The sequence below is a fragment of the Canis lupus genome, chromosome 8 (assembly GCF_003254725.2).
Source record: "Canis lupus dingo isolate Sandy chromosome 8, ASM325472v2, whole genome shotgun sequence".
NCBI classification, from domain to species: domain Eukaryota; kingdom Metazoa; phylum Chordata; class Mammalia; order Carnivora; family Canidae; genus Canis; species Canis lupus.
The window spans coordinates 26738347-26752889 of NC_064250.1; the positions used below are offsets into that span (position 1 = coordinate 26738347).

At 33.1% G+C, this 14543-nt stretch overlaps 1 protein-coding gene and 1 long non-coding RNA gene across 4 annotated transcripts in view; one reads left to right on the forward strand and one right to left on the reverse strand.

The window, feature by feature from the left end:
* SOS2 (SOS Ras/Rho guanine nucleotide exchange factor 2) overlaps positions 1 to 14543 on the reverse strand; it is an 80392-nt gene that overhangs the window by 32311 nt on the left and 33538 nt on the right. For 2 of the 3 annotated variants that reach the window (XM_025444118.3, XM_049113147.1), the window contains exons 8-11: positions 11678 to 11776; positions 1800 to 1927; positions 678 to 1333; positions 204 to 285 (exon numbers count right to left, since the gene is read on the reverse strand). In XM_025444118.3, the coding sequence (XP_025299903.1) occupies positions 204 to 285; positions 678 to 1333; positions 1800 to 1927; positions 11678 to 11776 (965 nt within the window). The remainder of the gene's footprint in view (positions 1 to 203; positions 286 to 677; positions 1334 to 1799; positions 1928 to 11677; positions 11777 to 14543) is intronic. The other variant, XM_025444119.3, reaches the window with a different exon arrangement.
* LOC112657997 (uncharacterized) overlaps positions 1 to 14543 on the forward strand; it is a 36758-nt gene that overhangs the window by 21295 nt on the left and 920 nt on the right. The gene's annotated exons all lie outside the window — the stretch shown is intronic.

Consider the following 14543-nt stretch of genomic DNA (forward strand, 5'->3'; position numbering starts at 1 on the left):
AGTCTGTTTAAAAGTGACAAGTAAAAAAGTCTCTTTTAAGGAAATAGTTTTATTGAAGAGAACAGTAATATTATTAATTTAATGCCAAGTAAATTATGTTCAAAAACTAGTTGAGTACATACTAGTACCCACCACTTTGCAAAGAACAAAATAGTTAACTTTTTATGAAACGTTAATGTAAGTAAAGTAAATATTTTTCTTACCGTTCAATCAGTAAGCTTAGCAATTCCTGTGGTTTACAAAATGAACGGTATGTAGTAAGAAAAGTACGAACAAAATTGGGATCTGAAAAGAGAGTATAAAACAAGTTGTATGTTCAATTTATTCAGTTTCTTTAATTCAAAGTAGCATATTTTGGAGGCCTTCCTTCCTTTTTCTCTTTATTCTGGTTCCTCCCACCAGAGCCTTCCCGTCAATCATTGTATTACTTGATTAAAGCGGATTGTTTTCTGATTCAAGATTCATACAATTTTTAATGAATATTTACTAATTAATGAAGTCAACAATATTATAGTGACATTTAATTACTTATTTATTCCTTTTGATTCTACAGAATTCTTTTTGTATTTCAGAGGCAATCCATTTTTTCTGTGCCTCAAGCATTTTTGAATAACCCTGAGAAGGTTTTTAGATTCTCAGCCCTAGGTAAGTAAGCACTTGGAATGAGTTTCACATACCTGCATACATATGATATGTTAATCTTTCAATTAATTTCACCACAGTTCCTCCTTTAATAATGGGAATTCCACTTCTACTTTGCAAGTTGTCTTCAAAAACAATGTTTTCCTCAGAGTCTTTTACCACAAAACGATATACTTCAGGACTTGGTAATCTCAATGGTTGCTCATTTTCTTCTTTCAATAACACTGAATCTAGCATTCGATCTAGTGTACTACGATAGTGAAGAGAAATAAGTGCGGCCATCCAATTATTTTTCTCTTCAGCCGATTTAGCAGCAAATATTATGCTGTTTTCATCTTTGGATATCAACTCAAAAGCGTGTTTGCACTCACAAGTATCTTCTTTATCACATATCTGTGTCTTCCTCATGATAAATTTTTCTTTTAATCTGTATTCTGCATTACTGTAACCTGGAAGGCGTGACTGGCTATGATTGGGCTTACAGCTAATCATTAAGCCATCAAAGAGAAAAATATGTCGTTCATGTTTAGCACCAATTCGTGTCAATGGACCTTCCATAATGAATTCATTACAACACTGTCCAATATCTTTGCCTTCCCACCCATCTATGTTTTTCTGAATTTCATTCATTTTTTTAATAGCTAGATGCTTGCTTCTTAATTGACGATTATAAAAAGGGCAAACAGGATCCCTAAAAAAAAAAAAAGATAAATTTAGCTTTTTCAATGACTGAGCAACCCAAATTTCTTTAAGTGTAAACCACCTCAAATCAAGTGAGAAAATATTAAATAACCAAACACTAGATTTTGCACATAGCATTTACTATCTTCTACTAACTTTGCCACAACTGATACATGTGTCAATTTCATTATTGTGAAAGAGAAGTACTAGAGAAACTCTGCATTTCATTCCAAATGCCATACTAACTAAAATTACAAAGAATCCTAAATTTCTTATATAACATGTACAAAACTATTAGTTATATCTTTTAAAATTTTATTAAATATATCTTAACAATAAGACAGTGCCAATTTTCTGCAACTAAGAGACCAAAAGAAAAATGTAAAACAAAAGTATAACTCTGAAGAATGCAAGTATAACTACAATAATAAATGAAGTATGCAGAAACATTCATATTTTCAACAGTTTGGAATTACCCAGGTCGGCGTCTAGGTGAATACTGCTTATAAATTCGGTCCATGCTACCCTGGAGATTCATAAGAGCTGTAATAGCTTGGTTCAAACATTCTCTGTCTTCCTGCTCTTCACTACATGCTTTCAATTGCTAAGAAAAACAAACAAAAATTAAACCTGTATTGTTCAATTCTTTTCCTTTTTTGTAGTTAGAGGAAACAGCAACAACTATTATAAACTCAAAATTTAAATATACTTAATAAAACCAGCAATAATTTTATTTAATTATGTATATCTGATCTTTCAAAACCAACTCTCTTTCTACATACGTAAATATAATACAAATATAGATCACTACTGCCAGAACAATAAAGAAAAAAAGCAACTGTGAAAACCATTTGGACATTTTCCAGATATATAGAAATAGTTTAAAATAGCAAAACATGAAGCTTACAAGTTGCTTTTGTTAGTAACTATAAGATAAACACAGAAATTATTTCATATTCTCTAATGATTAAGTTCTTAAGTTTCAGAAATGCCTAAAAGCCTCCATATCTGTTATACAATATAACCAAGTATGCTAACTTTAGCACCCAATCCATTATAAACTTTTCTGCAAATAGCATCTGTGAAATTCAGCTGATATTTTTTACAACATAAAATTCAACCATTGTAGTAAATAACAAGAAACCATGAAAGTTAATGTTCTCTCATCAGCTCTTAGAAATAAGGCTTATAAATTACATTATTAATTCTAACAACTCTGGTTTTACTGGATTTATCCAAAGGTTTCTCTTGTATCTTACTCTCAACGTGAAAGAAAATTTACCTTATAATAAGTAATTTAGATTGGATGATGCTCCAATGTTTCAATTTGTTAGAAGTTAACAGTGGAGCATCACAGAGATATTACATACAGATTACATAGATACAATATAAATACATTCATGCAAGAATATGGAAAACCTACAACCACTTATTTCTGAAAATTTTTTACCTTCTGAAAATTGTTAAAAACTTAAATTTCATGATTTTAAACTACCTTACTAGAAATTTTGTGATAAAATTTTCTTATATTCCAAGAACAGTCTGAAAACCATTCAGCAATGATTCCCTTTCCTCAGCAAGTAATTGAATAAATACTGTTTGAGTTGTAGCTCCATTACCTTTTTTTTATAAAAGATTTTATTTATTCATGAGAGACGGGGGGAGGGGAGGAGGAGGGAGAGAGAGAGAGAGAGAGAGAGAGAGGCAGAGACATATGCATAGGGAGAAGCAGACTCCATGCAGGAAGCCTGATGCAGGCGGGACTCGATCCCAGGACTCCAGGATTATGCCCTGGGCAGAAGGCAAGCGCTAAACTACTGAGCCACCCAGCGATCCCCCGCTCCATTGCCTTTTTTAAAAAATTATTTTTTAGTAATCTGTACACACAACATGGAGCTCAATCCCACAACCCTGAGATCAAGAGTAGCATGTTTTTCTAACTGAACATAAGGTCTTACAGGTCCATTATCTTTCATTTATATGTCCTAGAAATTATTTTCTAGACTACAGAGCACCTGATATTTTTTGATATACATGCAGAAGTCTTGCTATCAAAAGATCAGCAATATAAACAATTAAGGTGACTCTCATTAGAAATAAAACCTTAATCTATAGATTAAGAAATAAAAGGATGAAAGGAAAAGAGGCATAATACCAAAAGAAGTTTGGAAAAGGATCAGTGGTCATTCTGCCTTCAAATTACTAGCAAAATCATTTCTTTTGCTAAAGATTTCTTACAGAAAGATTCTTCTCAGCTCTATTCTACAATATTCCTTACAAACATGGATACTGATGATATAAAATGCTTAATTATAGGTTTTTTCTTACTAGTTTTGTTGATCCAAATTTCAAATTATCTCTAGTAAGATCCTCTCATCTATCAAAATGAGGACTTTTTTTTTTTCTTTTCTTTTTGAGAGCGAGCGAGAGGGCATGCAGGGAGCCAGGGTGGGAGGGAGAGGGAGACAAAGAATCTTTTAAACAGGCTCCATGTCCAGCATGGAGCCTGACACAAAGCTTAATCTCACAACCCTGAGATCATGACCTGAGCTAATATCGAGAGTCGGATACTTAACCGACTGAGCCACCCAGGCTGCTCTCTGATAGGTGCTTTTTTATTTAGTTATATGAGGATACTAAATTTCTATGGTCTACTTGGTCTTAAGGCTGCTCAAACTCTTACATATAAATGGCCATGTTATTCCCAAATATCCATGTAAAGGCTGTCAAGGAGTGGGGGGAAAAAAGGATATTTAAAGGATATTTCAGGATATTTAAAACAAGATTTCCTAGTAATAGAAGTATATAAAGCAGTGGTTCTGCCATAATCTTAGCCCACTAATTTGCTAAATGTTTCCTGAATTTTAATAAACACCAGATAAATAAATATTCAAGCTAATTGTCTACAGACACTTAAAATAATGTATTCAAAGCATCTTATATTAACATAGAAATTACCATACTGAACTACTTGCAAATAAGTCATGCTCTTTCATATCCCTATGGCTTTCTACATATCTGCCTCTGGTTCTCTTTCTACCCAATGAATTAGCCTCTATGATAACTCAAATGCATCCTCTCTATAAAACTCTTCCCTTTTCTCTCCCTTCCCTTTTTCTTTTGAACTAATATCAAATTTTTACAAAAGCTATGAAAATACAAATAATTTCTGCATACCACTAGTCACCAATTTTTAACATTTTGCTACATATGCTTCATTATTCTGTGAGTGTATGTGTACCATTTTTTCTCCTGAGCTATTTGAAAGTAAAGACTTTCGGTATTCTCAGTCTTTGCTGAGGAAGGATAACAACTGCTAAATAGTTTTGAGATTGTTTTTGGAATATGAGGAAAACTCAAGTGATATACAAATTACTCTCAAAGAGATAGTATAATTTCCCTTCACTCCTTTAGTACGTCAGTAGTGTGGTCTTAGAACAAAGATACTCTTTAATGGTATAGGGATCAACTTGAAGAGATTTAACATTTATGAAGCTCTATTGTCATCTAATTTTGTGCATATCCAATTTTGTCAAATGTCCCAATAATGTCCTTTAGAGTAGTTTTCTCTCCAATACAGGATACAGACATGTTTTTATTGGCTCTCTTTTTTCCAGTTTTATTAAGATATAATTAACTGACATATAGCAGTACATAAATTTACAGTGCACAATATAATGATCTGATTTACATATGTTGTGATTTTCTTTTAATCTACAATAGTTCCTCAGCATTTGTCTTTCATTGCTCCCAAACGTAAATAACATACACACCAGAATAGCAGGATAAATCCCTATATACCCAATACCCATATTAATTTTTTTCTTACTTCCTTTGACAGAGTTACTCTTGCCTCAATGATTCCATTGTACTACTTCTTAGACACTCACTACACGTATTTGTTGAATTATTTAATATGCATCTTCTCCTCTAAGCCATGAACTCTTTATAGTCTGGTATAGGTTTTATTCATTTTTAGTATAGTAAAATGTAAAACCTGCACATGGTAGGTACCTAAAGGTAATTAGAATGAATGATGGTTGTATAAATATTCACAACTTTGTTAAGTGTTTAAACAAGTAACAATAAACATTTATAGAGTTTTTACTCTGTGCATGTTCTTGTATGCATTACCCTATTAAATCTTAGTTACAACTCTATAAAATAGGTACTATTATTAGATGAAGAAACCAAGGCACAGAGAGGTTAGGTAATTTACACAAGATGAACAGCAGAATCTGTATTCAAACCCAGAAATTCTAACTCCACAGTCCATATGTTTTGCCACACACTACACTGCCTCTCTACCATGAAACCAGGTAATTAAGCAAAATACTGGTCTATGCCTAAATCTGGTGACCATGAGTAGAAGGGGACCCCTTCAATGTTCAAATACACTGGATAATTAAGCAGTTTAAGAAATAAAATGAAGTTGGTGTGCTTCAGGAAAGAGGTCAGAGAATAAATGCCCTTTCAATATACACCTAAATAAGCAATAAAGTGGAAGTGATCTTGCAATAGGTGTAGTACCTTATGAACTTGACTGAAGAATATATTCCTTGCTTACCTGATAATCATTCTCCTTATCTGTCTATAAGTATATCCTGCCCAAGATTTTATACTTCGTGTAAGTTTTTTCTTAACTCTGCAAGACTTCTTGAAATACTTACCATGCTTCTCTTGAATTGCTATAAAATGCTGTATCTACTGTGGATGTCTGTGTGCCTAAAGGTAAATTATAATAAATTATAAATTTGTTTCTAATTCATTACTATGGTAGTAGAGTCTGGATGTGAAATAACACATGTGCTTAAATAAAGCTCTCTCTACATTTTCATAAAAATAGCATTTTAGCAATTTGGTGGCAAATTCATCTCATTAAAACCTATCACTTTTCTTTATGTGCCACTAAAAAAAATGCATTATTATTCCTCAGGACATCCTTGAATGATTGTCAGCCCTGAAAGAGTATTTATTATGTAACAAAATACTTCTTATAGTCTTTTTCAATAGCCAGAACATTAATTTCAATAGGGACTATGACAACCTTTTAAAAAAAGATTTATTTATTTGAGAGACAGCAGGGGGAGGGGGAGAGACAGAATCCCAAGGAGACTCCCCACTGAGCATGAAGTCTAATGCCAGCCTCAAGCCCACGGCCCATGAGATCATGACCTGAGCTTAACCTTAAGAATCAAGCTCTCAGGGCATAAGGTGCCTCATTGGTTGAGCGTCTGCCTTTGGCTTGGGTAGTGATCCCGGGGTCCTGGAACTGAGTCCTGCATTTGGCTCCCTGGAGAGAGCCTGCTTCTCCGCATATGTCTGTGCCTCTCTCTCTCACGAAAAAATAAATAAAATCTTAAAAAAAAAAAAAAATCAAGCTCTTAACGTTATAATACACTCATAGGAACAAAACAGTGACAAAGCAAATGTTACATAATCTCAATTAGTGAATCCAGGTGTAGGCAGCACACTACACTATTTTAATAACTTTTCTCTATGGTTCTCAAAGTAAAAGGTAAAAGTATTACATAAAGAAACTCAACTGTCTCATATTGAAATACTGGCTTATCCTTTCCAATGAACCTCTTTAGAATTATTAATAGGTTTTCCTGTTAGGCTTTAAATTAAGAAGGATTAGGTTCTTTTGAGAAGACAATTTTTATTCTATTCATGACTAAATTTCCAAGGAATGACCAGAGTTAAAGAATATTACTTGAGAAGTGCCTGGGTAGCTCTGACAGTTAAGCAACAGACTCTCAGTTTCAGCACAAGTCATGATCTCAGAGTCCTGGGACTGAGCCTGTGTCGGGCTCCACATTCAGTGGGCATTCTGCTTGAGATTCTTTCCCTCAGCACTTCCCACCACACACTGTCTCAAATAAATAAATAAATCTTAAAAAAAAAAGAGTTACTAGGCCTTGAATATGTCAATTCTCAACTGAGAGACCAGATATATTCTTATCAACAGAAGGATAAATATAGAATATGGTGGAATTTAAATGTAATAAGTATATTATAAAGTCACTTATGAATCAGGAAATGAATTGATTTTTTCTTGTTCCTCTTATATAAGGATTAAATATACATTAAGAAAAAAATCTATAATTTATCTGAGGAAGAAACACAAAATGAAAGTACTTTGTGATCAGCCTCAGAAGGATTAAATTTGAGGAATGCTTGGTGGTACAGTCGATTGAGGACCCAACTCTTAGTCGTGATCTCGCAGTAGTGGGATCAAGTCCCTTAGCTGGGCTCTGAGCACTTAGCGTGGAGTCTTTTTGAGTTTCTCTTTCCCTCTGCCCCATCCCCCTTGTTCACTTTCATTCTCTCTCTAAACTAAACAAATAAATCTTTTAAAAAGGGATAAATTTGAAAAAAACAAAAAATATATTACCCATAAGATGAACTTTAAAGTATTGCTATGAATAACAATTCAACAATGTACTATAAAATAATTTCAAGCAAACTGCATGTAATATGCTATAATTTTTCATTATGTAGTAATTTTTCTACCTTGTTTATCATAAATTCTGGTTCTGGGAAATAAAACTTGAATAATATTTAAATGCTGTGTCCACAACTAAATCCTTCTTGGTATATGACTGAACAAATACTTCAGATTAAAATAGGCTTAAACCTGCTCCAGGATTGTACTTTCTATTCCCTAAGGAATGTGGCAGCCTTAAATTACATTGGTCCAGCCTTCTTTCTTACGGTTCTTATCCAAAGTAAGCTTAACATGAAATGAAATTTCTTTTGGGTGAGTACTTGAGCCAAAGAATATCACAAAAAGGCAATCTACAGAAATGGAAGAAAATATTTACAACTGATATATATGAAAATATATTAATACCCAGAATATATAAAATGATAAAACCTCACAAACAACCCCCCAACATAGCAAAGGACTTAAATAGATATTTTCCCCAGGAACTTACAAAATGATTAACAAGCACATGAAAAGATGCTCACCATCACTAATCATTAGAGAAATACAAAACAAAACCACAATGAAATCTAACTTTACATCCAGCAGGATGGCTACTTTCAAAAACCAAAAATACATAAAATAACAAGTGTTGATGAGGATATAGAGAAACTGGAATGCTTGTGCATTGTTGGTGGAGATGTCAATGGTGTAGTGCTATGGAAAAAAGTACAGTGTTTCCTCAAAAAATTAAAAATAGAATTACCATTTGATTCAGCAATTCCTGGGTACATATCCAAAAGAATTGAAAGCAGGTTCTCAAGGAGATATTTGTATACCCATATTCATAGCAGCATTATTTACAGCAGTCAAAAAGTAGAAGCAACCCAAATTGTTTAGTCACATTGCATGCATAACAATATATTTAACACTACTGAACAGTATACTTAAAACAGTTAAGATGTTAAGTTTCATGTTATATATATTTTACAACTACAAATAAATTAATATTTTAAAAAACCAATAGTATCACAGTCAGAACTAATTTAAGAGTAAAAAGTAGTTTCTCATCTTCCCATGTGATAATCCATTTAGTTTGTGTCTAGAATTAGTCCTTATTTCAGTATTTTTCAAACTGCAATGATGTCATAATCCATTAGAGGATCACAATTACTTTTTAAAAGAAAGAAATGGAATAGAATAAACAGTGGACATTGTATGAAATGGTAAGTAGCATTTCATGAAAGTTTTTATTCTGTGTATGTGCATATATACATATATATATGATGTTAAATGCATTTCTTACTATGAGTTATTCCCACTGTATAACATAAAGACTGAGTCCCATAGTACAATAAATGCTAATAACTGGACCACATTTTAGAATATTTAGGCTCTTCTGATCCCACTAATTGAATTGCATGCTTACCGAGAACCAGTTGTATATGTTCCCAAATATGTTTATGCAAGTTGGGCTTATATTGTAATTATGTAATTTAATTACTCATTATAGAAGTCAAAGAAATAGGAGTACAAAAAAAGATATTTATAGGGGTGCCTAGGTGGCTCAACTGGTTAAGCGACTGACTCGATTTCAGCTCAGGTCATGATCTCAGGATCGTGAAACTGAGCCCTGCATGGGGGTCTACCCTTAGGTGTGGAGTCTGTTTGAGATTCTTTCTCCCCCCTCCCTCTGCCTCGGTCCCTGCTCATGCTCTCTTCTTAAACAAGATTAAAAAAAAAAAAAGATATTTATATGAAAACTCAAGTAATTTTAAAGGCAAGCTCCATTAAAAAGGTATAAGGAAGATACTATAAAAGATTTGGAAAAATTATAAAAACCTAGGTTTCTGCACTCAAATGGTTTTACAAACATCTTTACATTCATGTATCACCTAAAAAGAAATGGGAAACAGAAATCACAGAAGACAATTTTTGTGATGTAAGCAAGAAAGATTCATGTTCAAAGAAAAGATTTTACCCTAAGTCAACAGATTAGCACATAAATACATAAAAATGTCGATCTATAGGGGCTTTGTGTTTATTAAAATAAAGTGTATATTTTTTAATGATTATTTTTTAAGATTTATGTATTTTAGAGAGAACATGTGCATGTGAGGTGAGCAAGGGTCAGAAGGAAAAGGAGAGGGATTTCTTAAGCAGACTCTCCACTTAGTGCAGAGCCTGGAGTTCAATCCCATGACCCTGAAATCATGATGTGAGCCAAAATCAAGAGTGGTCCCTTAACCGACTGAGCCACCCAGTCACCTTGATTCTTTATTTTATTTTTTAAAAAGATTTTATTTCTTTAAGAAAGAGAGACAGAGTGTGAGCATTAATCAGAGGGTAAGGCAGAGGAAGAGGGAGAGGGAGAGGGAGAAGCAGGCTTCCTGCTCAGTGCAGGGAGCTTGACAGGGGGCTCAATCCCAGGATGTTGGGATCACAACCAGAGCCAAAGGCAGAGGCTTAATCAACTGAGCCACCCAGGTGCCTCATGATTCTTTAATTAGCTGACCAACTACTAGTCCCAATTATGATTAAGAGGACACAGAGTCCAGTATTTAATTGGTGGCGAAGTAGCTAAGGCCTCAGGATGAGTTAGGCTATCATAGTTAATGTCCTGATCTTAGATGCAGACATAGTAGTTTTAAGATCAACACTGAAGATTTTAAAACCAATCATCCAGACAGGGATAAAAATAAGCTTCAATTATAAAGTCAAACCAGGATTTTTAAATGTTGGCATAGATTTGAAGGCAATTATAAGACTAATAATAGGACTTACAATTAGACATCATCCTCAAAATTTTAGAAATCCTAACATACATCTGGGACAGCCAATGTATTATTCATATGAAGCCTACAATCATTTTTATGAGTTATGGATCCTTTAGTCTCCATAGATATTCAGAATCCAGTTGTTCACCTATTTGTGCTCAAAAGCTAGTGAGCTTCAGCGTCACACATTATGGGTAATAAGGCTTCAAAAAAATTATTGATAGCTATTCATTAGAAATCACCAAATGAATTCCTTACCTGCGTGCCTACAATATACAGAATTATCCTAACTTTAATATTATTACTAAAGAGTTAGATGAAAAAAGTCTGAACGAGTTGTCTAAAACCAACAACTTGGTATCCTAAAGGAGAGGTACAAAATAGGTGGAAAGATGCCTAGCTTCTAAAAACCAATTTTAAAAGTTGTAGAAGAACGTTTTACTGAGCAAGATATTTTGAAATTATGGGGCATCCAGATGCCTCAGTCAGTTAAGCATCCAATTCTTGATTTCTGCTCAGATCATGATTACAGAGTTGTGAGACCAAGCACTAAGTCAGACTCCACACTCGGCATAGAATCTGCTTGTCCCTCTTCCTCTGCTCTTCCTCTCGCTTGCACTTGTGCTCTTTCTCTCAAAGAAAATCTTTACTAAATAAGTAAGTAAGTATAAAGGGTTCAAGTTTTACCATAATATTTTGTTACATGTTGCTTGGGTCCTCGCTAAGAGAGGAAGAATACTATACTGCATTGTTTAAAAAAAAAAAAAAGTCAGACTTAAAAGTGCTTTTCTTAATAAGTTAAAACAAGATGGAAATCTAGACCACTGCTATGCATAACAGTTATTAACTACTTACATAAAGAGTTAAAACAGTGTTGCCTCCAAAAATTAAAGAAAAAAGTAAACTCTATATTAATACTTTGAAATTCTACATTATGAAATGACAGATAAAGACATACTTTTCTCTATCTACTACTCTGAAATAATATGAAGAAAATACAGGCTTTTTTCCATGGAAAAGAAGGTAGACATTTGAATTACTTTATATTTACGAATAAAAAGCATTAAAAATAATATGACCAGATCAAAAACTAGTTCTTAAGTCTCATAAATCCAAGTACTTTTGGCTCAGGAAGCCTTCACCTTACCTTTAATAATTCAAAATAGTGCCAACAATGATAAACAGGCACTAGCATAAGGCGTGGAAGGACATAACGAACTGCCTCTTTAAAACCATCAGCAATGGACTGCAAAGCAAAAAGATGTAACTGTATATCACTGGTATCAAGAATATATAATAACAATGCCTAACAGAATAACTTAAAAATACATGATACAGACTTAACCAAAACTATAATGGAAAGCATGTTCTACATGAAAATTAAAGTGCCATAAAATGAAGGGCTTTTTCCTCCTTTAAGTTATTTGATAGGTATATACATTTCATTACTTCTTTTATACAGCCAAAATAACTTTCACAGTAGTCCTATACAACTTTTCCTCAAATGTTTTGGCTTCCCCATATCCTAAAAGAATTTTGAAAGCTATGTAACCTCTTGTATATTTTTACATCATCATTTGAAATGTTTTAAGTTTAAATAGTTATGAAGGATGTATTTTGGGGGATGCTGTATATTGTAGATGTAATTTAAATATGTTTCACCAAACAATGATTAAACTTCAGATCTAGCTTATTTATGAAAAATGCCTGTCATAATTACATTGACAAAGCCAATTTTCACTGTCAAAATAGAGAGCTAGATCAGACAACTTCCACAGAAAGTCTAACTTCATTCTTAAACTCAAGTATACACATTAATGTCATAGCCTAAAGTATAGGAAGCATCTGGAAGAATCTATAACTGCTTCTAACATTGTACCCCCAGGTATGAGAACTTCACAAACCTACCCTCTCCTTCATTCCAATGTCCAATGAATGATGAGGTACTTTAAAAAAAAAATTTACTCTTGTAACAATGATCTCACTTAATCCTTTGTTTCTCAAGACATAGATTTAGATATGATATGACATTTTAGCTACTAAGTTTTTATTTTTAACATAGTTACCCCACATCCTGCTTTTAAAAACTCTTTTGCTTTGCACTCAATGAACTCTCTCCTTCAAGAGCAAGTTTTTTGTTCCCCCTGGTTGGGACCCTATAGGTTTTTATACCTTGGATTAATGCATAATGGGAAATTCAATATGGCAAGGCATAATGTGTAAGAGAAGTTGGAAAAGAGAACGCAAAAACAAACACAAGGTAGAAAGCAGGCTAGAAACTGATTTCCTTAAAGAGCTGTCTGTGCCCTTATATGACCTGGAAAACCTTTGTGTGATATCTAGGGGTAGTTACATCCCAGTTTTCAAAACTAATCATCTATAGAATAAATGATTTTCTAGAATGTGTAAGAGATTTAAAAGTCATTCATATTGATTTTAAATGCCATTAACATTGACTTATTTAAACTAGTATTTCTCATCAGATAAATAGACACAACAGTAATATATAAGGAAGGGTTGTCATATGATATTTCTTAAAAGTGAGGATTCTTTTAAGAATGGCAAACACTCACATAATCCTTATAAATTGTTAACTGAAGTTAAATTATAATTTGTTCAATGGGGGCACCTGGGTGACTCAGTTGGTTAAGTGTCTACCTTCAGCTTGGGTCATGATCCTGGAGTCCTGGGATTGAACCCCACATCAGCCTCTCGGCTCAGCAGGCTGTCTGCTTCTCCCTTTCCTGGTGCCCCTCCCCATCCCCACTCATGCTCTCTTTCTCTCTCAAATAAATAAATAAAATCTAAAAAAAAAGTTGTTCAATGGACTTGTTTCCATATGTCCAGTCATTTTCCTGAAGATTAATTTCTTTCATCATTTGATTAAAGATAGTGATGCGAATCCCTCTAGATATATTTTTGCATATTTTACATATAATACTTTAACTGGAACCAAGATAAAACTTTAAAATTAAGTCTACAAAGATCATTTATATTGTTAATTGGCACTGAAATGGCTATTAAAGTGTATTCTAAAATGCTAATGAGATGTGTATTTACAGTGTAAGAACTATAAATAAAACAAGTGAATGTTTGAGTATTTTAATATATGCTAAATGTGCTTAGTGTATTCTCATTTGATATTCACAAAAACTATAATCATCATCATTTCACAAATGAGCAAACTAAGTCTCTAAGGTTAAGTGACTTGCTCTGAAAAACATAATTACTGATTGGCCTGAAGCCAGAAGTTCTCACTCCAAAGCTCATTCTCAAAGTGTGCTATGTATCTTCTAAAGAAGTTTGTTTTTTTAATGAAGCATTATCTTCTTCACCTCACACTAAATGGATATTTTTAAAGTTAATATAGTACAAACGAGTTTGGCATGAAAAGGGTTTTTATCTAAGTCTTTAAATTTCACTAAATGCCTGGAACAATAGTTAAATAATTAGGTCCTACACATTCAAATCCCATATTAAGAATTTCTAATAAAATAGTAATCAAATAAGAAATGTTAGTGCTTTTAATGATTATGTGAAGATCTTATAGATACATTGTCCTATTTAATCAGGATTTACTTTATGGTTTATATGAATATATAAGATTTAGCTTAAGAAAATTATTCCTTCATTGATGTAAATTTTGAAAATTAGGTATAATTTTTATTCCAAGTTGACAAGTTATTGAGTAGAGTAGAAGACAATAATGGGAATTCACAGTAAAGAAGGCAGAAAGAAGACGGTAAGTTCAGCTTTGAACATGTTACACTTAAAAAAAAAAAAAAAAAGAACATGTTACACTTGAAATGCTTGTGGGATATTCAAGTGAATTAGTTCAAGGGGCAGCTAGTTATATGAAAGTATATATACACACACAGTGCTCATAAGAGAGTTAAGGCATGAAAATACAAACAGGAAGTCACCAGCATATATGCAATAGCTAAAGCAGAATGTATGGATAAAGTTATCCAAGGAGAGTACAGAGGGGCAGAAAAGCAGGGGCTGATAATAGA